This window comes from Lynx rufus, unplaced genomic scaffold (assembly GCF_022079265.1).
Source record: "Lynx rufus isolate CCGP_SWC_20201006 ecotype Redwood Valley unplaced genomic scaffold, mLynRuf1.p SCAF_7, whole genome shotgun sequence".
In the NCBI taxonomy this organism is placed as follows: Eukaryota; Metazoa; Chordata; class Mammalia; order Carnivora; family Felidae; genus Lynx; species Lynx rufus.
In genome coordinates this window covers 78,290,165-78,316,958 of record NW_025814889.1, presented here as the reverse complement: position 1 = coordinate 78,316,958, position 26,794 = coordinate 78,290,165, and the positions used below count along the sequence as shown (strand labels likewise).

The window sequence follows — 26,794 nt, the reverse complement described above, 5'->3', positions numbered from 1 at the left end:
CCTCATATGCTGGCCCCGTTTCTCTTTTGCTCCTCCCTCCCCTATCTCTCCATCTATCACCCTCTGTGCTTCTGTCTCCATCCCTTGCTCTCCAGCCTGTTTTCCCTTGGTCCTTCTCATTCAAAGAATGCAGTGTCCCTTTGCAGGAGATCTGGAAGTCCGGGGCTGAGGAGGAGGGTGTGGGGAGTTCCCTCCCACCCCATTATCCCTCACCCAGTTGTATCCTTGGGCCTTGGGGGGTGGGGGAAGGCAAGCAAAACAAACAAAACAAAACAAAACAAAAAAAAAACAAAACAAAACACCCAAAGAAGGGTTTTTGTTTGTTTGTTTTTGAGGGGGAAGTCCCAGAAATGTAGCTTGTTTAATATTTTAGGCCTCTTATTTTTGTAAGATGTGTAGAATTTGCTGTTTTTCGTTTTATTTTGACAACTCAGGAAGAAACTGACCTCAGAAAGAATGTTAGACTTTGGCTGCTCTCCTGTGTGTTCCCTGCCCCCCCACCCCTCCCGAGGAACAGATTCTCCCAGAAGACTCAGAAAGTGAAACTTGTGGGTAACGGGAGAGGAAGGCCCAGAGCCCCACGGACACCCCTGCTCTTCCTGGGACAGAAGCGGAATGTATTTCTAGGGCTTCCTCCCCAGGTCCAAGGTTGTAGGCAGGGGTGTGGGGGAGTGGGTTGTGGGATTTGAGAGGAGGTAGATCCTGTTGCTCTCCCCCTGAGCCCCACTCTCCAGCTTAGTGTTCGTTTCTTTAGGGTTATCCAGAGGGAGGCCCTTGCCCCCTCCCTGTCCCAGATCCAGAAAGAGAGGACCCAAATGGGAAGGCGTCCGAGGCAGAAAGTCCCCAGAGTGGTCATCTCACCTGGCCCTTCCCTAGGCAGAGATCTTCTATAACTTAGGATTCCCTCGGGAGAGAAGACCGTGTGGCCACGAGTCTGGCTGGGCACAAAACTGACTACAGACTCAGCTTCCCTGTATGTTGGGAGGCTCCAAGGAGGAAGTAGCACCAATTACAGAAGGTTCTGTGGGGAAGCGGGCCTGTCCCGTTCTCCTAGGGTCCTCGGTTGGGAGCCCCAGTGGCTTCCAGAGGGTGAAGGGGATGGGCAAGCTGGTTTTCCCTGATGCTAGGAGTTTCCCTGATGATAGGGTGGGAGTCCCACCCAAACTTTCCACCAGAAGCCAGCCTCAGGGAGGGGGCGGGTGCGGGGGGCTCCCTTGTGAGAAGAATATTCCTGTCCTTCCCAGCAACTTTCCCTTGATAGGGCTTCTCTCCCTCAGGGAGCCCATTTCACCACTCTGACCTTTGGTCCAAAGCAGGAGGCAAGCCCTCACCCTACCTCTTCTCTCTCCCACCCCAGCCTCCCTCCCTGTTCCCTGCTCACCCTTCCAGCTCCTCCAGTCTCTGTACCATCTCCCACTCTCTGCTGGAAGGGTGTCCACAGGGGACATTTCAGGTGCCAAGGTGCCGAGGGCCTGTGCTGGCCTAGGGCTGCTAATGGGAAAGCTGCTCTGTTTCTCCCCCACCCCCCCGCTTTTCATCCTTGGTCTTTCTGGCCCTCCTCTCCTCGGAGCTGGCTGACTGCAGGGCTTTGGTGCCTCAGCAGCAGTGGGTTGCACTGCTGTAAAGGGCCCTTTGGAGGGTGCAGGGCGTGAGAAGTTTTTCTCAGGTGTGTGTATGTATATGGGGGTGGGGGTGGAGGGCCCCGGGGAGTGGGGTTGGGATCTCAGCCTTCCCTTCAAGAGGCAGGCAGCTGGGGGTGGGGGGAGGAACTCACTGAAACCCAGGGCCCCCACTGCCTCCTCCACTGGCCTTGGGGAGCTTTGCACAAGGAGACAGCCCCCAGTCTACTAGCACCTACCTCATGGGCACTGGGGCAGGTGGGGGGAAGGGCAGGTCCAGCTCTGGCAATGTTGGGGGGGCATACCAAAGAATCCAGGGGCACGGATGTGGGGAGGACAGACTCGGCAAGCTGGTCCTCCTCTTCCTCTACCCAGACTGGGGTTGGGTTCCTCTCCTCCAGCTGTAACCATTTCTACCTCATTTTGCTGCGTGTTGTACATGGACGTATTTATCTCCTGTCTGATGATGCTCTGCAGTTGTGGTCTGTCTACCTCAGAAGAGACTGTATTTTAAAAGAAAGTATTACACAGTATTAAAGCGATGACATGTGGCTTCCAGAGAATTTCTTGGGGGCAGCAGGATGTGGGGAGCCCTTGGGGAATGCTTGGGCATCCAGGGCTGCCGGGCATGTGGTCCTGTGGGCATTTCTAGTCCTTCAGCAAACCATTACTGTGGGTCTCCCGTTCCTCATTTTGGCACAGCAAGTGCCTACCAAGTATTGGGCGCTAAGGCTACCAGGTGAAAAGCCCCTGGATAGGGAAGGCCCTCCTGTAGTTATGAGCTCCCAGAGGCTCAGAATTGGGGCTGACTCCTATCTGCAGAGCCCCAAGGTATGAGGGGAAAGAAGGGCTCACACGTTTGGTGAACGAGTGAATGGATGAATAAATGAATGCTTGGAGAAAAGGGGGCAGCTTGAAGAGGAAGGTGCACCCAGAATGTGGACAGCGGCCCTCATTGGCTTGAGCTAAGATCAGACTTTGTTCTTGGAGGGAGGGAAAGGGGGCAGAGGGCAGGCTATGGAAAGGGCCTAGTTCCAGTCTTCAGGGTCGCGTGGGACCCTTTGTCCACCACCATCTGTCAATTCCCAAACTCTGTCTTTGCCAGCTTATCATAAATGGAGCCTGAGAAAACTAGGAAGGAAGGAAGACCTTGCTGAAAAAGTTGTACGTAGATACCTGTCAGAGGTGCGGACCTACAGTTTCCTGAGGTCCTTGAATGCTCTAAGCAAAATTATTGAAAATGCACCCAAGTGCAAAGATTACAGTACATGTGCACAGGGGCTCAGGGCTCAGGGCCACCCTGGGCTTTCAGGAGGCAAAGCAAGCCCGAGGGGAGAGCCTGCAAAGCAGTTTCCCCCGTAAGAGAAACAATTGTGTGCCTGGATAAGGGGGGCTCTAGGGCATTGCCCCAGGACTCAGAGACCAACCCGTCTTGGCCCCTGGAGGCCTAGACACTGTGCAGACACTGTGTAGCCCTGAGGATACAGAAATGGTTAAGCACAGCTGCTGTTCTGGAGAGCCCACAATACAGGGTGAGAAAAGCTCAAAAATTGATTATTTGATTATTATTATTTTTTAAGTAGGCTCCACACCCAATGTGGGGCTCGGACTCAGGACTCTGAGATCAAGAGTCACACACTCTACTGACTGAGCCAGCCAGGCGCCCCCACAATGGATCATTTGAAAATACAACTGGAAAAAGCTGCTGGGAAGGGATCATAGGAAAATCGTATATTCTCACGTTTGGTACAGTATTTGGTACGTGGAAGACACTAAACAAATGCTGGATAAGTCCTTCAATTAATGATTTTCCAGATAAGTGTCCCAATGGAGGATGCATAGGCTATCTCAATGCCCAGAAGAGATTCTAACCTGCGGTGGTGGTGGTGTGTCAGAAAAACTTCCTGGAGGGGGTACAGCCCAACGAAACTGGAGGCTGGAACCCACCACGGGTGTGATTTGTTACAAGAGCATCAAGTGAGGGCAGGAGTGGGGGGAGTGGGGGTTCGGGGGAGAAATGAGGCTGGACAGATCCTTGGGACTGTACCACCTTAGCAAGAGGAACTTTCATGCCCTGTGAAGACCCCAGGATCTGAGATGAAGGTCATGGGTGCGTGTTTGGACAGGGACTGATTTGCAAGTCATGAATTCACACACACACTGATTGAAAACATCTTTCCTGAACACCTACTCTGCACTAGTTGCTATAGGGACAACAAAAGGACCTTACAGCCGAATGGAGGAGACAGTAAAAAGGCAGAACAGCGGTGTGTTGCAGGAGAGAATAAGAGGGATTCCTAATGGAGAGGGGCAAAGGGTGTGTGCTGGGGTCAGAGAGGGCTTCCCAGAAAGGACCCACTCTGGCTGAGGAGTGACTAGGGCAGAAGCGTGTGGGCCAAGAGCCAAAGGGGAGCCAGACCCGAGGTTGCTCAGGAAACAAGGCCAGTGAGTGGGGCCCCAGCGTGTGTGCAGTGGGAGTGGGCACTTGAATAGCTTACCTTATCTAGACAAGAGGAGATGAGGGTCTGGAGGTACCTGTGGGAGGGTGGGAATTGGTAGAGTCTATAAATATTTGGTAGTCCGAGAATTAGGGATTGGATATTGGATAATGGGGAGCAAGGGGTCTAGGGCTTGTGCTGGAGGCTGAGGGGTTACAAATGGATTATTAGAGATGTGGGAGACTTGCTAAGTTAGAGGCATTAGTGGGATGGCTGGGAGTCAGGTGTTGGGCAGGCATTTTAATAGAAGGGCCCAGGATTCTATCCTATCCTAGGGGACTGGGTCTTCCCTCCCCTCCCCCCCGCTACCCTTGGGCGTTGAAAAACTCCAATTCCTTTTGATTCCTAGTTTCTGGGTGCTGGGAGATTCGCACCAAGCCCCAAGTGTCAGCTGCTCCCTGGCCCCCAGTCCCGGCCGGCGGAAGCCCCGCCCTCTCCCCTCCCCCGCCGCCAGGGTCAGGCTCCCCTCCCCCACCATGGGTGTTCTGAGCTCCTCCCCGCCCAGTCGGGTCACAGACGGCGATGGCAACGCGGACGGCGACGGCCGCGCGGGCCCGGGCCCTGGCGTTGGCGCTCTGGGGCTGGGCGCTGGCCCCGGCGGGGGCCTTGGACGCTATGGGCCCCCACGCGGCCGTCCGTCTGGCCGAGCTGCTGACCCCGGAGGAGTGCGACCATTTCCAGTCGCTCCTGAAGGTGCCCGAGCCGGACGTCGAGGCCGAGCTGGCCCGGCTCTCTGAGGACCGGCTGGCCCGCGCGGAGACGCCGGGGCCCACGTCCAAGCCGCCGGGCAGGCTGTGGCGGCTGTGGCGGCGGAAGCGGGCGGCGGCCGAGTCCGCGGAGGTGTCGGACGGCTGCCGGGAGAGGCTGGCGGACTGGCTGGCGGCCGAGGCCCCGACCCTCTCTTGGGACCGCGTGGCTCGGGCGCTGCGGCGCTGCGGCCGGCCGGACGTGGCCCGGGAGCTGGGCAAGAACCTCCACCAGCAGGCGACGCTGCAGCTGCGCAAGTTCGGCCAGGCCTACCTGCGCCCGCCGGCCGCCCCCGGCCCCGGCCCCGCTCCTGCCGCGCCCCCGGCCCCGCCCCCGCCCCCGGCCTCGGCCCCGCCCCCGCGCCCCCGCCGCGCCGCCCTCCCGGAGCCCGACTGGGACCAGCTGCAGCTGATCGTGGAGCGTCTGCCCCAGGCACCGTACGAGCGCAACCCCGCCGGCTGGGTCGGGCCGCTGGCGCTCGGCCTCCTCACCGGCTTCGTGGGGGCGTTGGGCGCCGGGGCGCTGTTCATCACGTTCACGCTGTGGCTCACGGGCGGCGACGGCTACGGCCCCGGCTCCGGCCCCGGCCCTCCCCGGCGCAGGCCCGCCCAGGCGCGCGGCGGGCGGCCACCCAGGCCGCCCCTGTCTGCAAAGCAGCTCGAGCCGTCGAGGGCCCGGGCTGCACGCGGGCCGGTCCCCCCTCGCCTCAGTGCCCCCGGCCGTAAAACGGGAGCGCAGCCCCGGCAGAATGCCGTCTTCCCCGTATTATAAACGTTACCAAATACGCAAAGGAGGGAGCATTCGTTGGTTTGTTGGAAATGGCCGCACACCCGGCGGGACTGCCGGTGGGAGAGGAGGGGCTGGGGTGCTAGGGTACCGGCGTGGGAGGCAGGCCCTCCCTCTTGTCAGCCTTAGAGCCTTCTTATCTCGCCGTAGCTCTTGCACCGAGAGCTACCGTTTATTGAGTGCCAACTGTATGCCAGGCCCTGTGCTAAGCGGGTTGCGTACGTTATTTGATAAAATCTTCAGAACCCAAGAAAAGCAGGTATGATCTCCATTACACATAAAGAAACTGGCCACAACTACTCGGTGGCATAGTCAGGGTTTTGAACCCAGAGCTGCCTGAGCTGAGAGTTTGAATCCCAGAGGGAGTGATCTGTGACTCCCCAGAGGGAGCTTGACAAACCAGGTGCGACCTGAACAAGAGGCGGGGTTTCTGTTTACTCTGAGGCCCTGCAGGAGTGTGCAGGGGGGGTGGCACAGCTAGAGGTGGTGTCCCCACTTTCAGGGGCTGCTGCCCCCAAGCTGCTCTTCTACTCAGACCCCTGAAGGTCTACCTGGAGCCCCAAAGCTTTCCCACCCACCTGAGTGGCCAGGGCCCTGCCAGCCCATCTAAGGAGCTGAGCCTGGATGAGCCCTTAGACTCTGTCCCCTGTCACGGGGGAGGGCAAAGAGGACAGCCGTGGGGTCTTGCTGGGTGAGAGGGTCTGTCCACCCCCCCAGGGGGCCGAGGGGCTTTGCTGTGAGAGCAGTGACAGAATGACAGGCCAGTCCAAGAGGAGAGTTGAAAACAAGATTGACGTAACCCTTTATTGCAAATTCTAAAGTAAAAAGATGTACAGTACAAAGTAAAATTGAAATTTCAGACTATAAACTTCCAATCCACTTATGCATTCTCATTTCTCAAGCATTTCTGCCATTTCCGCGTAAACGGAACAGGGAACAAGTCGAGGTGGTGAGGGAAGGAGATACAGCGAGGGAAAAAAATTAAGTGTCTAGAATAATCACAAACCCCAGAAGCAAGTGAAAGGAAAGACATTTTCTCGACCTGCTGTCCTGGTGATGAGAAGCGGGGGTGATTGGAGCAGTGCAGTTTAAAATGGCTCTCAGAATAGCAGCATTTATGGTACCATTTCATCTTCCTTAAGTCCAAATAATTCTTTGCCCTTCCCTAGTGCCTTTGCCTCTGTATCTCAAAACACTTTACAAAACATTTAGTTAAAGCCTCACAACACCCCTGTGAGGTAGGTCAGTATTATTATCCCCATTTTACAGATGAGGAAACTGAGGCACAGAGAGGTTAAGTGACTTGCCCAAGGCCACACAGCGAGCCAGTGGTTGAGCTGGGGATGGAACACAGGAGTTCTGCCCCTTTTCTGGAACCACTGGACCACGCTCCCCTTTACCTATATACATTCTTCACACACACACATCACACGTGCACACCCGCCCACCCCACCCCACTTAGCCTCTATGTACAGCAAACAGCAGTGGGGGGCAGGGGCAGGGGGTGCCTCAGGAGCATTTTAATGGAGGACATCTTGGAAAAGGAATCCAAGAAGGCACAGAGCTGAGCCACAAAGCAGACTCTGTGCAAACCTTGGGCCCCTCCCGACCCAGACTTCCTCCTCTCTCCTGATGTCCCCCTGGCTGGCTAGTTGCAGCCGATTCTTTAGGGGGTGGGGGTACCTGAAAATGAACGAAGCTTTTTGCAAGACTTTGGGCAACATCTGAGAAAAGAAATAGGCATCATTGCAGAAGACGCCCAGGACTCAAGTCACAAAGTCGTAACCCATGGCGATCTCACCTCCACAGCAGGCCTGGAGGCTGGGGCCGAGGGGAGGAGGATGGGGACTGACCTACCAGCCAGACTAGAGTGGGCACTTCAGAATCCTCCTGAGAGTGTTCCTGGACCAGGAGACATGGCCTAGAGAGGGATGTCCCCAAAGCAGGGCAGGGTGAGGGAGGGGAGCGGTGCCCCTCTCCCCTGCACGGATGTGAACGAGACCAGCCGTAGTCTGCTGGTGTATGTGTTGGGGTGATGGAGGGCAGGGCCCAGCGTTAGCTAGCAGAGTGGAGGCTGTTGGGCATCGTGCTCGCCCGAGCTTTGGGGCATCGGCATAGCTCTTTCCTTAACGTACTGGTGAGAAAGGCAGAAGTGAGGCCAGCTCGGCTGGGTTGGCTGACATCATCTTGGGGGGCTCTGCCAGGTGGACTGGTGAAGAAGGGGTTTTGTGGACGGTTAAGCACTGGCCCGGGAGTGGGGAGAACATCACATGCAATGGGTGAGTGGGGGTCTGGGGGGGGGGCGGTGGGGGGTTGGTGGGTAGGACCTTGCTTTTCTCTCCAATCTTTACTTCTCAGCCAGAACTTAGCGAGAGACCCTGATCTCTCTCCCTTCTGTTCCCCTCCTTTCCCCACACGTGCTAAGGTCCCAATTCCCAGACCCCTCCCAGGACTCAAGAATCGGGAGAGTCAAGCAACAGACGGACACCAAGACAGGCTTCCCTTGTACAGTAAAAAGGGTCATTTTTATTTTGTTTCCTCTTGGCTTATAGTAGTGATGTACTTTGTATCACGTCTCATTTAGAGCAGTGTTGGCCTCCATGCATTCACTAATACACTCATCTTCACTAGTGGTCTTTTACAAATTTACACGGGTTGCGGCGGAAAAGAAAAGAACTCTGGGCACTGTCGTTCCAGGGGCTTTGACCGGGAGCTTCTGCTTACTTCTCCCCAGTCAACTTCCGACACCGAAAGTGGCTCATTTAGAGAAGTGGGAGTAGGTCACGTTGACTCGGGAAGGTTTCGCTGCTCTCGCCCTCTGAATTACGGAGTCTCCTCAGCCTGAGCAGCAAGGAGGTTAAGGGAAGAAGAGGGGAAGGTGTTTTGCACACACAAACCAGCAACCGTGTCAGCTGCTGCTCAGTGGCTTTGGCTCTGCATTTTAAGTTAACAGCATCACACGTCTTTTTGCTTTTTGTCCTTTTTTAAAGGTGAATTGTGGAGTATAAATACTGCACCAAGGACCTGGCTACAAAAAATAAATATTTATATTATATTTATATATCTATATATATATATGTGCAGTGATACTGTGGCTGCTGCTGCTTTTTGATTGGCTTCGTTAATATTTGGCAAAGCGTTGCCACTTACCCACCCGGCGAGGGCGTACCAAAACGTCCTCACTGGTTCTTTCAGTTCAATGCCTGTTAACTGCGGGTGTAGACTGCTGGTGATGGTGTCATTTACTACCGAAGAAGTGTGGAGCAGGGCGGGTGAGTGAGAGTGAGTGAGCGAGTGGGCGGAGGGGCGGCGGGTGAGGGACAAGAAGGTAGGAAAAGTTAAAAAAAAAAAAAAGTTGAAACATCAAGTTAAGAGTGGAGGTGGCTTCTTCCCTGTGAAGCTGGCTGATGGGTGTCAGATACCAAGGCCCATGTGTGTGTTACTGAGGAGATAGCTGCTGGGGGTCTGGGGGAGGGAAAAGGGCAGATCTTAGAAAAAATCTCATTAATATGCTCTAGTAGCTTAATGACATCACTAGCACGAGCACTTGGGGTACCGAGCGGGGTCTTCTAGCTCTGTTGCCCATCTCAAGACCTAAGAACAATGATGAAGTGTAGCCAAATCTTGCATAGAAGTGGTTAGAATTTATTGCACATTGGAACAAAAATATATATATTTTTTTGTTGTTTTGGAAAAGACCATTAGCAATAAAAAATTTTTTGTCTGTCTGTCTGGTTTGGGGATGTACATTGGCTGACAGCATCTAAGTTCTAAGAAGAAAGAAAAGTATAAAAAATAAAAATAAACATGACAATGGCATAAGCCAGAAGCCATTTCCTATTTAATAAGTTGTTAATTTGTATTTACAAAAAGGCATGCCGATAAAATAAAATGATATATTACAGTATTTATAATTCTCTTAAAAAGAATAGCCACACACGTCAGCTTCTGTTTTGTGCTGTTGACGACGTCGCCTGTACATGTTACTATACATTCGTCCTAGCGGTTAGCAGGGTCACTGAGAGAAATGCTTTTCCAACCTGGGTCGCGTGTAGTACGAAAGTTCTACGGAGGAGGCCGCAGAAGCAGGCTTAGGAGAGCCGGGCAGAGTTTCTAATGGTCCAAGAAGACAGAAAGCTCGGCTTACTGCCTCGCTGTGTTGGTCGTACGCAAAACTAGTCGGGTGGGTGGTGCGGTCCCACCGAGTGCTTCTGCTACAAGGCAGACTGGTGTGTCTGATCGCGGGGGGTCTTTAGCCCCCCCCTCTACTTTATGGTGCAGGAGGAATTTTAGTTTGGTTTAGTTCGCATGCTAAAGTCTCTCCTCATTCTTTGTATCGACTTCCTGAGACACTCAACTGCAGCATCCTGGCTTTGAGATCTAGTCCTCGGATGAGAAGCCCCTGGACTAAAAACCGTCTTCCCTAAAGCGGGAGAGGGGACGGAAGACAGGACGCTCCCCCCCAGAGCCACCCTCCGATGACAGCGGGCAGGTCGCTAAGCAGGCGGCACGACGGGCTAGAAAGGGGACGTGCCGGGCGGGGGAAGCTGCGACAGCTTAGGAATTAGTACTGAATCGCTTTCTCATGAGAATCGGTGCGATAAGGAAACCACGTGGGCTTGGTTCATCTCTACCTCGGGTCCCACCAGTGACTATGTGTTCGCTAGAACGTGAAAGGAACCACAGCCGTTAGCCCCAGCGCGGCCGCCCTCACCCGCCTCTGCAAGTAAGGGAAGCCCTGCTTGGTGGAAAGACGAGATGGAGACAAGAGGCATCATGCAGTGTGTGAGCTTGTGACAACCCCTCTGCCGAGGGAGAGGCCCGTTCAGGATATCCGAACCCCTCTCTGGCTGGACCCAAGCCCGGAGAGAGCCACAGTGCAGCAGGACGTGACACTACCTGAAGCGAGCACCCCAGACCCCCCCCCCGTGAAAGCTTAAGTTCCCCAAATTACCCCCTAGAGATGCCATGCCACTTTGAACAGCGCTTGTACCTCTGCCCCAAACAAGTGTCAGTTCTCCAGCATGAAGGCTAAACAATCATCATAAATATTGCAATACAAATGAACTGGGTTTTGTTGTTGTTGTTTTGATTTTTGTTTTTAGCCCTAGGATTTGGTTTTACAGTGACATTATTAATACAAAGCCATTCGAGATCGAAGTTTCCCCGTGGACGGGACACCGAGCAGCATTAAATAGTTCATCTTTCAAAATGGGCAACAATGGCTGTATGTTAGAGATGTCTGTTAAACATATACACACAACGGATCCATCTGCTTGTTGGACTGGGTCTGTTTTCTGTTGGTAGTGGTGGTGGGGTCAATCGGTTGGTTGTGTTTCCCTACCCAGAAGATGTATGAAAGACTTCTACGAATTCGTAAGGAATTGCAGTGGAATGGAACGCTTACCATTTTGTTCTCCGAATACAGTGAACGGTGCAGGGCTGGGTCCTGTCCAAAGGCTGACCCAGGGCAGGGGACAGGGTTAGTAGTGTCCTGTGGTGTATGGTTCTCATGCATGACTTCTGATCACGGCATGCCATCATGCAAATCATTTCTACGCAGTGAACGAGCACAATGTTTGGAATCGGCCTGAGCAAGTCCTCCTCAGCCTGAAGAAACCTGATTGTTTTCCCCCACCCATCTCCAAACCACGTGAAGCCATGTGGAGAAGATGCGGTTTATGTCAAAGAAACGGACAATTAAATGACACGGGCTAGATGGGAGTGTGTGTGTGTGTGTGTGTGTGTGTGTGTTTCCTGTGTGCTGCTTAGCTTAACTAATGTAAGAATGCAAATACAGTTTGCACGAACAAACAAACTTTTAAAGTGATGCTTTCTGCTTCTGAGAATCACCAAAATGAAAAAATAAAATCCATTTGGCTGCAACGGAAATATGCTGGTCCCGGCAGCCTCTCCTCTGGTTTTCGTATCCTGTTGGTTTTGTCCTAAGTTGCATTGACTGATGTGGAACATGCAGTAACCACCTGCCCAAGCATTAGAAAATCTGTGAGTCCAGGGAGCAGGGTCCTTTGCCCTCGGCAGGTCACTGCTCAAGATGCAACCGTGTTACATGGTAAGCCGACTACGTTTGGTATAGATCTTCGGGTTAAAGTGTCTCCACAGCTGTCCTGCATTGATAATACTCAGGAAGTTTGTAAACAATCTTTCGCTTGCAAGTTTTACATCTGTACAATGTCTAATTTTTGCTTTCCTCTAACACTTGGATTCTCTGACCTCTTTTTGTCTTTTGGCTCTTTCCCTTCTTCCTTCCTCTGCCCGTTGTTGCTTCTCCTTCTCGGGTTTCGTTACACTGTCATAGGACGGGAGGGAGGCTGTGGACGGGGTGCTCTCTTTTTTCTCCCGGTGTGTGCCTCCGTTCTCCAGCTTATTGGAAGTGGTCTTTTTGCAAATGAAACCCCGTCTTGCTAAATGTCCCCGGTAGGCGCGCTGCAGGACCACCGCCGACACCTCCTCCTGCTTGCGCCGCAGTGTGGTCGTGATGGGCTCGTAAGACACTTTGGAAGGATTGGATGCCACGAACCGCTCCTCCATCTGCTGCCGGAGGATGTCCAACTCCCCGCTGTCCCCCAGGACCCGCTTGGTGAAGGCAAAAAGGATGTCCAAGCAGTGGATGCGATCCCCGCTGACCATCGGCAGATCCATGGCAATGAGCTCGATGGTGTTCGGCTTGGGCACTCGGAGAGGGTGCTCCAAGGCGTCTGCAAAGTCTGCCAGCTTACAGTACTCGATGAACTGGGTGGCGTCGGGGTCAAACTTCTCCCAGATCTCGTAGAAGGTCTCAAAGTCGTCCTCGCTCAGAGGGTCCGCGCTCTCCTCTGTGGCCACACTGAAGTTCTCCAAGATGATGGCGATGTACATGTTCACAACAATCAGGAAGGAGATGATGATGTAGCTTACGAAGAAGAAGATGCCCACCGAGGGGTTCCCGCAGTCTCCCTTGAAGCCACTCCCCGGGTGCTCCTTATCCAGGCTGCAGTCAGGGGGGCGGTTCAGGATGGGCAGCAGGAGGCCATCCCAACCGGCCGACGTCGTGATCTGAAACAGGCAGATCATGCTGTTGCCAAATGTCTCAAAGTTGAACATGTCGTCGATGCCGGCCTCGTGCTTCACGTATGCAAAATTGGACATCCCAAAGATGGAGAAGATGAACATGACCAGGAAGAGCAGAAGGCCAATGTTGAACAGAGCAGGCAAGGACATCATTAAGGCAAAGAGCAGGGTACGGATCCCTTTGGCGCCTTTGATCAGACGCAAGATGCGCCCAATACGGGCCAACCGGATGACTCGGAATAGGGTTGGGGACACAAAGTATTTCTCAATGATATCAGCCAGGAACATTCCTAAGAGGGCAGAAGAAGAAATGTTACTGAGATTGGAGACCCCTTTCTCGATACTTATGTCACCTGGCACTGGAGCCCTTAAGCTCAAAGGACTTCACAGAGTCAGTGCCTAACGATTCAATCTGAACTCTCAGGATGAGAAAAGAAAGTCACATGCTTCAAACGTACGGAAAAGCAGAGGAAACACTAAAACGGACACCTATGCGCCAGGCATCCAGATTTAACAGACGCTAGTATTTTACCAAATTTGCTTTCTCCCTTCATCCCCGAAAGCAACCGCAATCCTGGAGATGGTGCGTATGTACCATTCCAGTTTCTTCGTTTCGCTGTGTATGAATCTGTAACTACTATACATACGGACAGACAGCATCCCGGCAGCCTACCGTGCTGAAAGAATTCTACCGTACCTATCTTTTTAGAACAAGTTTTTTGGATCCCTGACTTGGTCTTCAGACTTCGCGCTATGTTTGTGAGACTGATCTCTGGTGTTAAGAGAATTTTGGATTGTTCATTTTCACTGGTGAACCGTACTCCATTTCATGCATAGGTCCTCATTTTTGTTTTCTTATTCAAGGACAACGAGTTTTCCTTGGGTTTGTGCGTGTGTGGCTTTCCAAGGTGTTACTGATTCCTCTCCAAAATGCTAGCAAATTTCCATATCCACAGACAATGGATGAGAGGTCCCGGCGCCACCCATGACTTCATGACCCTTTGGCTGCGATGTCTTAGTTACTTCGCTGTGATGCCAATTGTCCAAGTATCTTCTGCCTGGCTCTGAAAAGACATTTTTGGTTTCTTATTGTCCCATGTCCCTATCCTTTCTACGCCAAAGTAGCCTAGAAAACCAAAGGGACCTCTCAGAAGTGGCTTTTAACTCAGAGCTTCTAGACTTGTGCTTACAGCCACAGATCAGAAACAGCACTGGCAGACAAAAAGGTCAAGGCGTAAGTGGGATGTGAAAGTCAAGGGTGACCACGTAAAATGAGAGGGCCTTTCTCTGTTTATGTTTAGTCAGGAGTCCACTCAGCTGGACCACTTGCCTTTAACACTGCACAGCAATAATGGGAGCCCAGAGAGGGACCACAGAAGGAAGGGGACGTGCAAAGGTTGCGACACGGCAGCTGAAGGGATGGCAATGACATGCTTTCTTCAGTGCCTTCTCTTGCTGTCAAGGCCCTGATGAGACAACACGAGTTTCTACTGACAGGAAGGATTTACTCTGAATAAGGAAACATCTTTCAACCCTAAGGATTCATAAATACTGGTGAAGTGAACTACAGAAGCCTATGTAATCCCCTTATTTGAACCCTTTTCTTTTTTTTTTTTTTTCAAGTAGGCTCCCGTACCCAGTGCGGGGCTTGAACTCACAACCCCGAGACAGAGTTATATGCTCTACCGACTGAGCCAGCCAAGCACGCCACCTGCTCCCCACCCCCAACTCTTATCTGAGTTTTTTAAGTTGGGACGGAATCTTAACTTTCAGGAAGGGATGAGATGCAGGAAGTTTGGACAGCCTCTTGGGGCCTCTTCTGGAGTTCGTATTCCATGAGGTATTCGAGCTTTCAAGAAAATCTCTACCTCAGCCAGGATCCAAGATGAATTCTCAACTCTCTTCTTTTTAATGTCTCAATTAAGTCATAACCGGTGACTGTAAGAAGTCAGGTGACATCTGTAAAACTTGCATTCCATGTCCGGTGGGCAAGTGAGGCTTCAGAAAGAAGATGCCACCCTTTGATTTTATATGCTGAATGTATACTTGTCCCCAGAGAAGAAGGGAGAAGGATGGGTGGGCGGCACTCCAGGCAGCAGGAACATCACTTAAGGCGGCTTCTAGGAGGTTCCAGGGCTAGTTTTATCCCGATTCCTCTTACTTTAAAATGATAATTTCTATTCTTTTGTTTCTGAACAAATGAATACTATTTAATAAAAAATCCCAATCATCAAAACCAAAACTATTCTTCCTCTTTATTTTTGAGTATCATCTGAGGATAGGATGCATGGTTTGGTCTGTGGGTTTCCCATCGCACTCAACGATGGGTGGGCAGAAAACATTCTGGGCGACAGGGCGACACTGTCCAAAGTAGGTTGCGGGGGAGGTTAGGAGTGGGGGTTTGAGGCTGGGGGCTGGACCTGAACCCTTGCTCACTGGCTTACTAGCTTCACGTCTTGGTCACTGCTCTGTGCCTCAGCTCCTCATGACGCTCAGACGGTTGCCATGAGGACTATAGGTGTGAAAACAAGTAAAGCACTTAGAAAGATGACCGGCACAGGGGCGCCTGGGTGGCTCGGTCGGTTGAGCGTCCGACTTCAGCTCAGTCATGATCTCACCATTCATGAGTTCGAGCCCCACATCGGGCTCTGTGTTGACAGCTCGAAGCCCGGAGCCTGCTTCGGAGTCTGTGCCTGCCCCCCCTCCCCAACTCCCCAGAATAAACATTAAAAAAATTAAAAAAAAAAAAGGTGACTGGCACATAGTAGTTCCATTAAAACATGAGATACTGTTCACATTACTTGAAAAGAGGGTGTTGTGGTTAAATACAGGTAGGATGGTGTGTTCAACAATTCTTTACTACAGGGCTTCGAAAATCTTCTATAGGCTAACGTGCTCTGTGACATTCCGAAGGGAAATTCAGCGTACAGTGTTGCCCAAAGTAATTTCATCATGGGGTTCTTTTCTTGCGGGGGAGAAGAATGGGGCTAATGCTTCATGCAACAGCATGCTTTTGGACGTGCTGCTGCAGAGGACAGAACTAGAAACTGACACAGGCCAAGGGGAAGGCTGGCTGCCTTCGGGAGCCCACATAGGCCACCTTGCTAAGCCAGACTGGCCACCAGCTCTGGGGCTGGTTCCCACAGGCCTCGGGCACTCTCTCTCTGCCAGCCTATGCCAGTTAAACCTACCTGGAAGCAAGCCAGTGTTTCACCATTTGAGATGCCTCTTAGGAAGGCAAGGAAACGTTCTGGGAGGCCAATGAATAAGATACCGTTTCCTCTGCCTGCCAGGGTATCACCCCTTCCATGCCTTTAGATTGAAGCGAAATGTCACACAGTTGCTGCTAAGATCCAGCCTCTTAAGTTCTGAGTTACATCTTTAGAGAAGATTAAAAAATAGGCTGCTTCTTGGGCCATCATAAGGATCAAATGAGATAATCATGCCAGTGAAGAAACTCTCAAACTATACCCGCACACAGGAAAACCTCAGTAAAATGAGCACCGCCTTCACCACCAGAATGCCCTCAGGCCATTTTCATTACTATTCAGCCTCACAATCTCTTGCCATTCCTTTTTCCACTGCTATTGCAGCCACGGTTCTTTTCTTTCTTTCTTTCTTTCTTTTTTTTTTTTACGTTTCTTTTACCTCCCCTGTTGACTTTACACTCCTTGAAAGCAAACCGCGAAATCGAAATCAATCGTCTCCCCCCCTTCAACCAGGGAATTTATAATCCACACAAACACACAGAAGAGACTCACTGACCACGTGACCCACTGGACACGCCCACGGGATGACTTAGGGATGCACACGGGCTCCAGCCGTGAGAGTAGGGGGCCCGCACTTCACACCCGTGGAGGCGGCTGCTCTCCCAGGAACCTCATGCTCAAGGCCAGTCAGGTCCCCTTCCCCTTCCCTCTCCCGTCCCACTTACCCACAATGGAGAGAATGACTACCACAAAGTCAAAGATGTTCCAGCCAATGGTGAAGTAGTAGTGCCTCAAGGCAAACATTTTGAGCACACACTCACAGGTGAAAAAGATGACGAAGACCAGGTTAATCCAGTAGAGAATGTTTTCCATCTGTTTGCTCTGTGTATCTGTCTCCACCATCATTGTCACCATGTTAAGGCAGATGAGCATCATGATAACAATATCGAAGGCTTGCTGGGTGACAAAATCGAAGATGATACCTTGGATTTTGTTCTGGGGGCAGGGGGAGGAAAGATACAAGAGCATTCATGAGAACCTTTCTGAGTGGACTGTGGAAGCCGCCATCCTGTTCGTCAGAGGAGTCGCCTTTCTGGCCAGCTCTATCCCGCTGCTCTGTCAGGAAATCAGGAGCACGGACGGACCCCGACATCAGTCTTCACCTCCCCAAGAGTTTTCTAAAACTGTCACTCTGTTCTGTGTCGTGTCTACGCCATCACACACTTCTAGGTGTCTTCCTGCCTCGCCGACTGCTCCTGTTCAGCCCGTTTTGCCGGCCATGTCTTCCCTGACTTCGACTCTTCTTTCTCTACTCTCTCCCCAGGAGAGCTCATCTATTCCTACTGCGTACATAGCACCTTTGTACGTCGTTTTCTTAAATCCTTTCCTCTGAATTCCTGTGTTGCTTTCTCGACATCTCAAATATAACAAGTCCTTCCCTTGCCCCTCACCCAACCCACTCCTCTCTTCTCCCATCTCAATCGTGTACCCAGTCTCCAAGCCAGAAACCCGAGGGTCACCCTTGTTGCTTTCCTCTCCCTCTCCCCTTGATGCGCTGCAGGTCCTACTGCTTCTCCTGAGTCCACCCACGTCACCCCGCTTCTGTCGGCCCTTCTCCGGCCCAAGCACCGGTACCTTCTGTCTGGACTTCTGGAAGTTTCCTGACTAGTCTCCCTGCTTCCTCTCTTGCCCTCATCCAACATGGTCTTCACACAGTAGCAAGTGTGATTATTTAAAAACATAAATGCACCACATCCCTCTTGACTCAAAACCTTTCAACGGTTTCCCATTGGGCTTGCAACGAAATTCCTATTGTTAGCCTGGCTGAGAGATGCCTCTCACAGCCTCATCCAGCTAATCTCATGCCCCCTCCTCTCGGCCATTACCACTTGGCCATACTGATGCTTTCTGCTTTTAGAACCTCATTTGCTTTTCCAGGTTCTCCTCCCCTAACATTCTGGCTCCTTCTCATCTGTCCAAGTAGTCCTTCCCTACTTCCCTTTCTCTGACTACTCTGTTCAAGTAGATCCCCCACCCCAAGCCTCCACATTCTCTGTCACGGCCCTCCACGGAATGTTGTTTTTCTCCCAACATTCCACAATGTATTGTAGCTGTTCGCTTACTTACTACCTCTAGCCCCTCTGTATCATAAGCTCCATTGACAACAGGGTCTGAATTTTGTTCATCGCTTTGGGCCTAGTGCCTGGAACGCAGGAGGGGATCTAGAACTATTTGCTGAATGAGGGCCGATCACTCTTTATTAATGTCTCCTACCATATTTTAGAGTGGACGAAAATATACTCAAGTTCCTGTGTGCAAGGGACTGAACGGAACTTCAGAAATGTTAACCCTCTCTCTTCCCCTTAGTCTCATTTCCATCATAGGATGGAAACTCTGACATCAGGGAAAAATATAAAAAACATTCGCTTTTTTAAGATCGCCCTGATTCTGTCAACTAACTTGAATTTCAATAAATACATTTTCAAAAAAATCTCCCTGAATTTTTTTTTTTTTCCGAAAGAACCTAGGCACTTAAACTGATGCTTACTTTCAGGATCACTTTAACGTGTCGGTTTTCAAACCAAGGGTTTCCTTTCCCTTGGAAGTCGGTGAGGCAAGTAAGCCAGGCACAGGGTGTGGGGCTACGTAGGGAAAATGCTCTGGGACTCCCACTCTTGATTCAAAGGGCTCTACTTTTATTGCCAGATAAGCTTTTATTTTAGGGTTGTGCCGTTTTTAAATAAAAAGTTACTTTAAATGAAAGTTACAGAAGATGGAACTTTGAGCCTGGGGCTTATGTCCCATCCCGCTGGGAATATGGCTTCAGGAGCAGTTATCTGCTCTGAAGCAAGGGAACGGCCACCACCAGAAGGGCAAAGCGGAATCCCAGTGCCCGAGTCTGTTTTACAAAAGGCTTGGTTCGAGACAGAAAATCAGGACATCAGACCCCTAGTTTCACCCTCTTCTGCTCCCACAAATAGCCAGAGTATTACTTTCTCTTGGGAAGACTTCCTTGTTGGGTAGAGAACTGAGAAGACAGTGACCACGCCCTATCTTGTACTGGTAGGAAAGAGGTCAGCTTTCATTTTCACTGTCCTTTGTTAATTTTTAGTTGTCTCTTAAAACATCTCTCTACCAGTGCCAGAGCCAACGTGGCTATATAACATGCTGATTCTCTGCTGCCGCCCAAGGAAGTCTCAGAGGAAAGGTCGAGCACAAATATCAAAGGCATCCCGTACCTTTATCTCTGTTCTGCTGTTTTCCCCAGGTCCTCTGGGCGGAGCAGCTGGGAGAGGATCAGAGGGCACAGGCGGCTCATCACTTACCCCTTTGTTTCCTTTGCAATAACCCTACCAGTGTCTTTTCTGTATGGGGTCTCACTCGGCCCTTGGCCTGCACTCACCAGGGGGCGGGGAATGGGTTTCTGTGGTTTCTTTGAGCCCAGCTTTTTCATGGCATTGTAGTACTTCTTCTGTTCTTCAGTCATGAAGATGTCCTGACCTCCAAAGTAAAGGAAGAAAGAAGAGAACGAACTGTTACAACAGGCTCTCACATGCTGTGGTTTGGACCTAAGGTTCAACCCTAAGCACTGAGGGGGGGCCTTACCCCCTTACCTCTCCAGAGGTCAGTTTGGCTAGTAGCCCCCTAATGAGGTAGACTTGGGACAACTATTCTAATTCAAAGGAACGCCAGCCTCTGTCCTCGGCTTGGGATTCCTGAGACCTGCCAGTGGCCGGGCATGAGGGAGATGGACTATCCAGCTGTAGGCCCTCAGGCAGGGGACACCCGAGGGCAGAGATGCTTGCGCCTCACTGGTTCGTACATATCTTTTGGACCTGCTTTCCTGATAAAATTGTAAAAAACAAAAAAGCATTTTAAAATGAAAGGATTTTCAAGTCCCGGTTACTGGCCTGGGACTAGTTTATTTCCAACGATATTAAACCTTCAGAAATCCGAGTGCAAAAAAGCAACGTGGGGAGTTCCTTGACACAGTCTTGTTTCGTAAAATGGACGACAGGAGTCAGTGCTTCAGTTTGTTCTGGAAAATCGTTAACCATCTGGAGCAGTAAGTAAGTGAACTTTCCGAGGACGGGCTCTCAAACCCCAGTTTGCTAGGGGTGCCCAGGGATTACCACAGGTGATTACGAGTCCAGACGCTCTCCATTTCTTGCTATTCACCTGCCACTTTCCTCTTCACCCGTCACTAGACCCTCTCTGACCTTGCTTCCCTCTGGTTGAATGCCAAACCCAGTAAAGCCTTCAACAATCGCAAGTAAATGTGGTAAACCACATACTGTGAAATCAAGCCCCCGAGAGAAAAAGTTGGGGACGGGGGCTAACGTCTAGGGGGCCGGGGCCACAGTGAGGTGATGATGTGCATTTTAGAGAAAGAGAGGCATTTTCTTTCTAGAGATAGGGACAGAAGTGCCTCTCATCTGAGTTGACCTCTGGCCACTGGTAATGAGGGGAGGAGACCTATCTTTTTCTTTTGTTGATTGAAGTTATCAATGATGACACCAATGAACAGGTTCAGGGTGAAGAAGGAGCCGAAGATGATGAAGATGACAAAGTAGATGTACATGTAGATGTTGTCCTCATACTTAGGCTGCTGGTCAGGCTGGCAAAGGACAGGAGGGAAAAAGCAGAGCATCAGTTCCTGGAGTGGGATCAGGTGGGGGATTCCGACATGCCAACGCCATCGGCCGTAACTGACCACCTGAGCTGCTGTACAAGCTGCGGAGAGGGCGCTCTACATTCTCTCTGCCTGTTCCCTCTGCCACACCGGCAGGCCCTGCCCTGGGGAGCACTGGTGGGGTGAATATGCGAATCGTGAGGCGAGGGGGCGGGGGAGGGCTGTCCCCCAGGAGCCACACTTCTGTCAGCGGGAGATGGCGCCACCGGAGCCAGCCAGCCGGGTAAAAGGCAACAGCCTGATCATCCAGAGCCAGTGTAAGGGAGTGATGACTGACTGAGAGGAGGAGAGCAATCTGCAATCGGTCAAACAAGCAAATACGAGTCCCGACCCGCTCTCTCTTGGTAAGCGCCACCATGCTGCCTGCTTTCTAACCGCCTAAGAAGGCTGTGGTTTCGCCAGGTGTATCCTTACCTTTCGGGAGTCTACAGCTGCATACATGATGTCCATCCAGCCTTTGAAGGTTGCCTGGCAAACAGAGTCAGTCATTAGACTGTGCCTGTTAGGGGGTAGGTGGGAGTCTAGGCAGGGGTCCCAGGAGTCTAGGCAGGGGTCCAGAGTCTAGCCAGGCTCAGGTTCAGCAGAACACAAGACTGGAGTTTGGGCACAGCCTCACGGGGACATAGAATTTCCTATTTGTTAACACGGGTCCCCAGGGGGCTTTGTCTAAGTCCCTGAAAATAACATCAAAGTCTGGCAGAGAAACACGTTGATAATGGTAATTGGATGAATACTTTCACAAAAGGTCTTTAAAATGGGTCTGAGAAGGTTGCCTAGAGCTGGGGCAAACTCACATTTATGAATGAGTGGTGGGACTCCACTTGAGGGTCCTGAGAACTTAGCCTAACACTGAGGAGTCATTTTTTTACGATGGTGTTAAATAAGCAAGGGGGGTCTGAAAACCTCAAAGTTGCATTAACATAAAAATAAAATAAACACAAAAACAAGGCCAGAACTTTCCCCCTACTACTATACACATTTAGCCTATGGCAATGGCAATCCTGGCTTCCTCCCGAGCAGCCCTTCCTAACCCACTCTCCTTCAATCTACTCTACCTAGCCTCATTCTGGAAACAAACACGGCTAAGCAATCCAGTATTCTCTATGTTTTCTTATTGTTCAATTTGCTTTATATATTCAACCAGATTCAAAGCTTTTTGCAGGGCACGGGCGGTTCTTTATTGATCAGATGGCCTGAGTCGTGCCATGCACAGCACCTTGCACCTGGTGGGACTCTAAATACAATGTCTGACTGGCTGACTGATGTGTACTGCTCTCCTGGAGCTGCTCTGATTCAGATTCAATTTGTGGGTCCAATTTCTCCAACTGGGATAAAACAACAAAAGCCTCTGGATAAAGCACTGCTTATTCTATTAACTTTGCCTCCTAATACTAGCTAACAGTAAGTGTTCACTATCTGTAAGGTCAAGTTGAAGGCTTCACCTGCATTATCCCATTTAATACTCCCAACGGCTATATGATGTAGGCACCGTTGTGACAGTAACAAAAATACCCAATAGCAAATGCCATTAATTAAGCACTGCTATGTGCCAGGCATTCTGCTGAGAAATTCTAATAAATTATCATGAATCCTCTTAACAGCGGTGCAAGGTATTATTCCCGACATTTAAAAGAAAAAGAAACAGCCCCAGGGAAGTCGAGTATTTCGTCCAAGGTTACATATCCAGTAAACATCAGAGTGGGGCTCAAACCTACATCTGTCTGACTCCAAAGCCTAGGGGCTTTCCCTGCATCATACGGTCTTGTCAAACATTCCAAAAAAGACTGGTAAGGGTGGAAGAGAAAACTAGACATGATGGCACGCTACATAATTAAAATAAAACCTTTCTTACCGCGATGCATTAATTTGAGACTTTTCTCTCGGGATTGAGCTGACATGGGCGGCAGCATCCTAGCACTGCAACCATCCTTTTCTTTTGTTAGTTTAGTGTAGCTGTTATACAGGAATATCCTGCTAAATCAAAATTGGGGTTTTTTTGTTTTTGTTTTTGTTTTTGTTTTGGTGGTGGGCTGTGTCTATGTACTTACCTTCTTTTTTTGTTTTTCCTTTCTCCTTAAATACATACTCCGTCCTGGAGAGAGAAGCTGATCTCTCTGCAGGAATCTGTTTGCTGTTGAGCAGGAGTCTGCTCTCCAGCACAGTGAAAGATCCCCTTTGACTGAGGCCTTGGGGAAGTCAGAATTCTCAGGAAAGGTGTCTCCCTGGAACTGGTGTGGGAAATGGCATTGTTGTCTGTGACCTACTAAGAGTAATCTTGATTCTGAATGTCGGACTGAGAAGGACCCAAATGCGATTTCTGCTAGCTGTCTGAATTTCACAGGACTGAAGAAAAGAGCAACACTTACCACTTGAAGAAGTGCCAGATATCCCGCCCCAACGTTGTCGAAGTTGATCTTCACGTTCTTCCACCTGATTTCGGTGTTGTTCCCCTCCATGAGCTTTTCACAATCGGTTTTATTGTTGACCTCTTCAATTTCAAATCGGATTTCAGAAGTCTCATTAAAGCAGTAGTGATACTTTCCCGCAAACAGGTTAACTCCCATGATGCTGAAAATCAGCCAGAAGATGAGACACACCAGTAGCACATTCATGATGGAGGGGATGGCGCCCACCAAGGCATTCACCACCACCTGCATTGGAAGGGGGAGGTCGCTGAGTGTTGGAAGTAAGAGCAAGCACATTCTTTTGATTTCCAGGAGGGGAATGATACTGTGTGGCTTGTTCTGACTACAAAAACATCGTGTTCCCTTTGGAGTCAGGGTAACAGGACAGATCCACAAGTAGGACCAAAATTTTCTAAATCTGTAAGATGTAGTTTGACGAATTCCAGTAAATTACGTATTTATTTCACCTAACGCGAATTCCCCTGCCCGAGTTGACCTAGGTCTTCTCTCCCAGGCTCCGGCCTGGGACCGAAAAAATTATTTCTCAGTCTAGTCTCCCTTCTTGCCAACTTGTAAAATATGCCCCCGTGGGGAATCTGATTTCAAGCTCACCAGTTGCCTTTCAACAGACATTCCCCCTCTGCAAAACAAGGTAGAATTGTTCAAAATCACAGAGAACTACTCTTTGGGGTTAGCAGGGAATCAGTCAATGGTACATAAAGTCTCTTTTATGCAAGGCCAGTTATCTTAGTTCAGGCAATAGCTGAGCATGCATATTTTGCAGGCTCAAGAAAAAAAAAAAAAGCTATATTCCCTCTACCAAACAGAATAAAATAAAATCTGAACAGATCTATTTTTCACTCAAGGTTTACTATTCTTCAGTTTTTTTCCTGAATTGGTAGGCTTCGAAATCTAAGAGTCACCCCTGTTTGGCTAATGCTGATTGATCTCTCTCTGCTCAATCCAGGGCCGGACTCAACTCTTCACAATGTATTCGAAATAGGAATGACTTATGTTTTCTGGACAGTTTTGGGTTAGATCGCTGCTCTTGAAACCCCAAAACCAGCATACTGCTAAAAATCACTGACTGCAGTTAAGCTCAGGAATGAAAAAAAGCAAAGGGAAAAAACTCTTCAGGAATCAAAGTTTCTGGGTTGTTTTTAACTTTGATTTTGATTCACACTATGGGTGAGACTAACTAGACAACACTCCTACTGTGCGGCAGATTTCACTAGGGGAGTTCAGAGGGGCGTCCAAAAATAGCACTTCAGCAGGCTGGGACAGAAAACAAGGCTGGTGTTCATTCTGCCCTGATTCTTACTTGCTGTTGTCTTAAGCGGGACTGCTAAGGCCCAGAAAGGCGACCCTGAAATGGGAAGAATGTGTCTTTCTTTTTCTAATATCCTAGGAAAATTAAAATGGAGTTAAAATAAAACCAGTGGATATAAACGCAGCTTTCTAATGTTTGTTAGAAGGAGGTGAGAAGTGTCACCATGTTGCGGCATCAGCAGGGAAGAGGCAAGGGCACTCTGCCAATAAGCACAGCATCAAAAGGGCCAAAAGGGCTGTGCTGCAGAAGGAACGGCAGGGGGCAGCTCTGGGCTCTATTTGACTTGGGTTCGGGTTTTCCTTCTCTTCTGTTCTTGCCTTACATTGCAATGTCACTCACAGGAATGTGTGGCTGAGAAGAGCTGTTCTGTCCTATATAAAAAAGGCAAAGATATTCTACTGAGGAGTCACTCTCCTTTGGATTAAAATGTTAGTTTTGTGTTTCTCCAATTCACAGATGAAGGCCTTTAGATTGAGAGGTAGTTATTTCTTAATTCTTAGACCAAGAAATCTCTTTTAGATTTAATAGCTTCGTCATTAGTATAAAATGGTGATCCTTCCACTGTTCGTTACTTTGAGGGAGGCAAGCCAGAATATCTGAAATCTGGAAAATCCCCAATGTTATTTTGGAGAATAATATTCATATTTATTTACTTATGTTACCAAAGTTGGCGGGTGGTCAGATCTGAATTTTACCTCATTCTATAGTTGCTCTCACCCTTTGGTGGAGCACCAGAAAGCAATGAAATGTGCGAATGAATAGGCAAGAGGAGGATGATCTATAAACGGAATAATCATTTCTTGGACGGTAAGCGAGTAGATTATCAAGAATTCAGAAGCTCAAGTCTATGTGATAGCATTTTGCAAGAGAGCTTAGGTGAGAGATCATGACCTATTAGACCATCATGAGTGTACAGCAGGGAAGTAGCCCCAAAAGATTTGCAACCTAGAAATGCTGCATTTTATCTCAATTCAGAATCCACCTCCTCTACGAAGTCTTCTATCTTAACCCAGTCTAACCTGTCCTACAGAGTGTTAAAGTTACAAAGCGTTACAGTTAAATATGCAGTAATAGTTATAGCAGGGAAGAATAATCAGCTAATTAACAAAGTGACCTCTTCCCGCTTTTATACTCATAGATCGGATTAAAAGAATCAATAGATGGAAGTATTTATGGAGCCTTGTTCTCGGATACATAGGACATAAAAATCCTATAAAATCCAATAAAACCCATTTACACGATGTAAATGTACTTTCAATTGTTCATTATAAACAAAGAAAAACTTCTTAGATTAGTTGTAGGAATTGAATAGTAAACAGTTGATGAAATTTACTAATAATTCTTCCTGGCTGTAGACATTAGCTAGTAGTGGGAACTGTTGAACTGTGCTCCACATAAAATTGTCCTTGTGCTGATATTCTCAGCAACCAAAGGGCAAGAAACCACGCTTTCTTGAACTCTCACACTATAGGTAAATGTAAATGACAATTCAAGTTTCCACGGGCAGTCACTTCATAAATGGGTCCTTAATAACTCCCACGTTATTCTACATTGCTTTTAATTATGATGGACTTCACTGTTAAAAACTAGGAACAGAAACATTACTCAAAGCTTGGTTCTAGCAATCTGCACAGTTATTTTTTCCAATGGAAATTTATACTTAATGATTGATTCAAATCTCACTCGACTGACGAAAAAAATTCCTACGGATACTAATTCTTACAGCACTGGTGTCTTCTCATAATGCCTAGAACATTATTGTTCATTAAATACTATAAAAATCTGTCAAACGGCTTTTAATATCTGGCAGAGGGAACATGGCTTTAATGGACAACTATGTACTGACAATCAACAAAAATGCATGCATGTTTCATAGCATTATGTACCCTCAAAAATTTAGTAGCACAGCACAGTCTTTTAATGGAGATTACTATGGAGGAGAGAAAAGCAAAGAACTACATTAAGTATTCCTTTGCCAATAGCACGAGTGCTTCAATTTTCTGGTGTTTGGTTTGAGGAAGGAGAGAGGAAAGACTGTCCCAGGACAGGCTAGGGCTGTATGTTTCCTCCCAAAGGAAGGTCTGAGCCGATCATTGGAGCAGCACAGTGACAGTGGAGCCCACCTGCATTGATGGTATTTGGTTTGAGAAGATTTCTTATTTAAGATTTCTTATTTTCTAAGGATAATCTCTCAGCGTTGGTATGGAAGAACCCACACCGAAGAATGGAAAACATACGGCCCCATAGAAAAGTAACTTTCATATAAAACGTATACACCTAACTCTGTTTATCGCTGGGACACTTACTATAAGCTCAGGCAGATTCAATCTTTTCTTCTTGCAGTTACTCTTCTGCAGAAGGGCCGGGAAACTGCAGGGCAGGATGGGATCCCGAGCCCTCTCCGCCACCCAACCAGAGGTGGACAGTGCTGGAGGC

The 26,794-nt window shown here is 49.5% G+C and overlaps 2 protein-coding genes across 4 annotated transcripts in view; one reads left to right on the top strand and one right to left on the bottom strand.

Moving 5' to 3' along the window:
- The first annotated feature begins 4,639 nt into the window (after positions 1-4,639).
- Positions 4,640-5,635, top strand: TMDD1 (transmembrane and death domain 1). The gene has a single exon (XM_047066040.1). It carries the CDS (start codon positions 4,640-4,642, stop codon positions 5,633-5,635), a length of 996 nt encoding a protein of 331 aa, XP_046921996.1.
- Positions 5,636-10,598: 4,963 nt separating this feature from the next.
- SCN8A (sodium voltage-gated channel alpha subunit 8) overlaps positions 10,599-26,794 on the bottom strand; it is a 118,378-nt gene continuing 102,182 nt past the window's right edge. For all 3 annotated transcript variants that reach the window (XM_047066041.1, XM_047066043.1, XM_047066042.1), the window contains exons 21-26: positions 22,990-23,274; positions 21,038-21,091; positions 20,411-20,548; positions 19,334-19,438; positions 16,656-16,926; positions 10,599-13,011 (exon numbers count right to left, since the gene is read on the bottom strand). In XM_047066041.1, the coding sequence (XP_046921997.1) occupies positions 11,864-13,011; positions 16,656-16,926; positions 19,334-19,438; positions 20,411-20,548; positions 21,038-21,091; positions 22,990-23,274 (2,001 nt within the window). In that variant the 3' untranslated portion in view covers positions 10,599-11,863. The remainder of the gene's footprint in view (positions 13,012-16,655; positions 16,927-19,333; positions 19,439-20,410; positions 20,549-21,037; positions 21,092-22,989; positions 23,275-26,794) is intronic.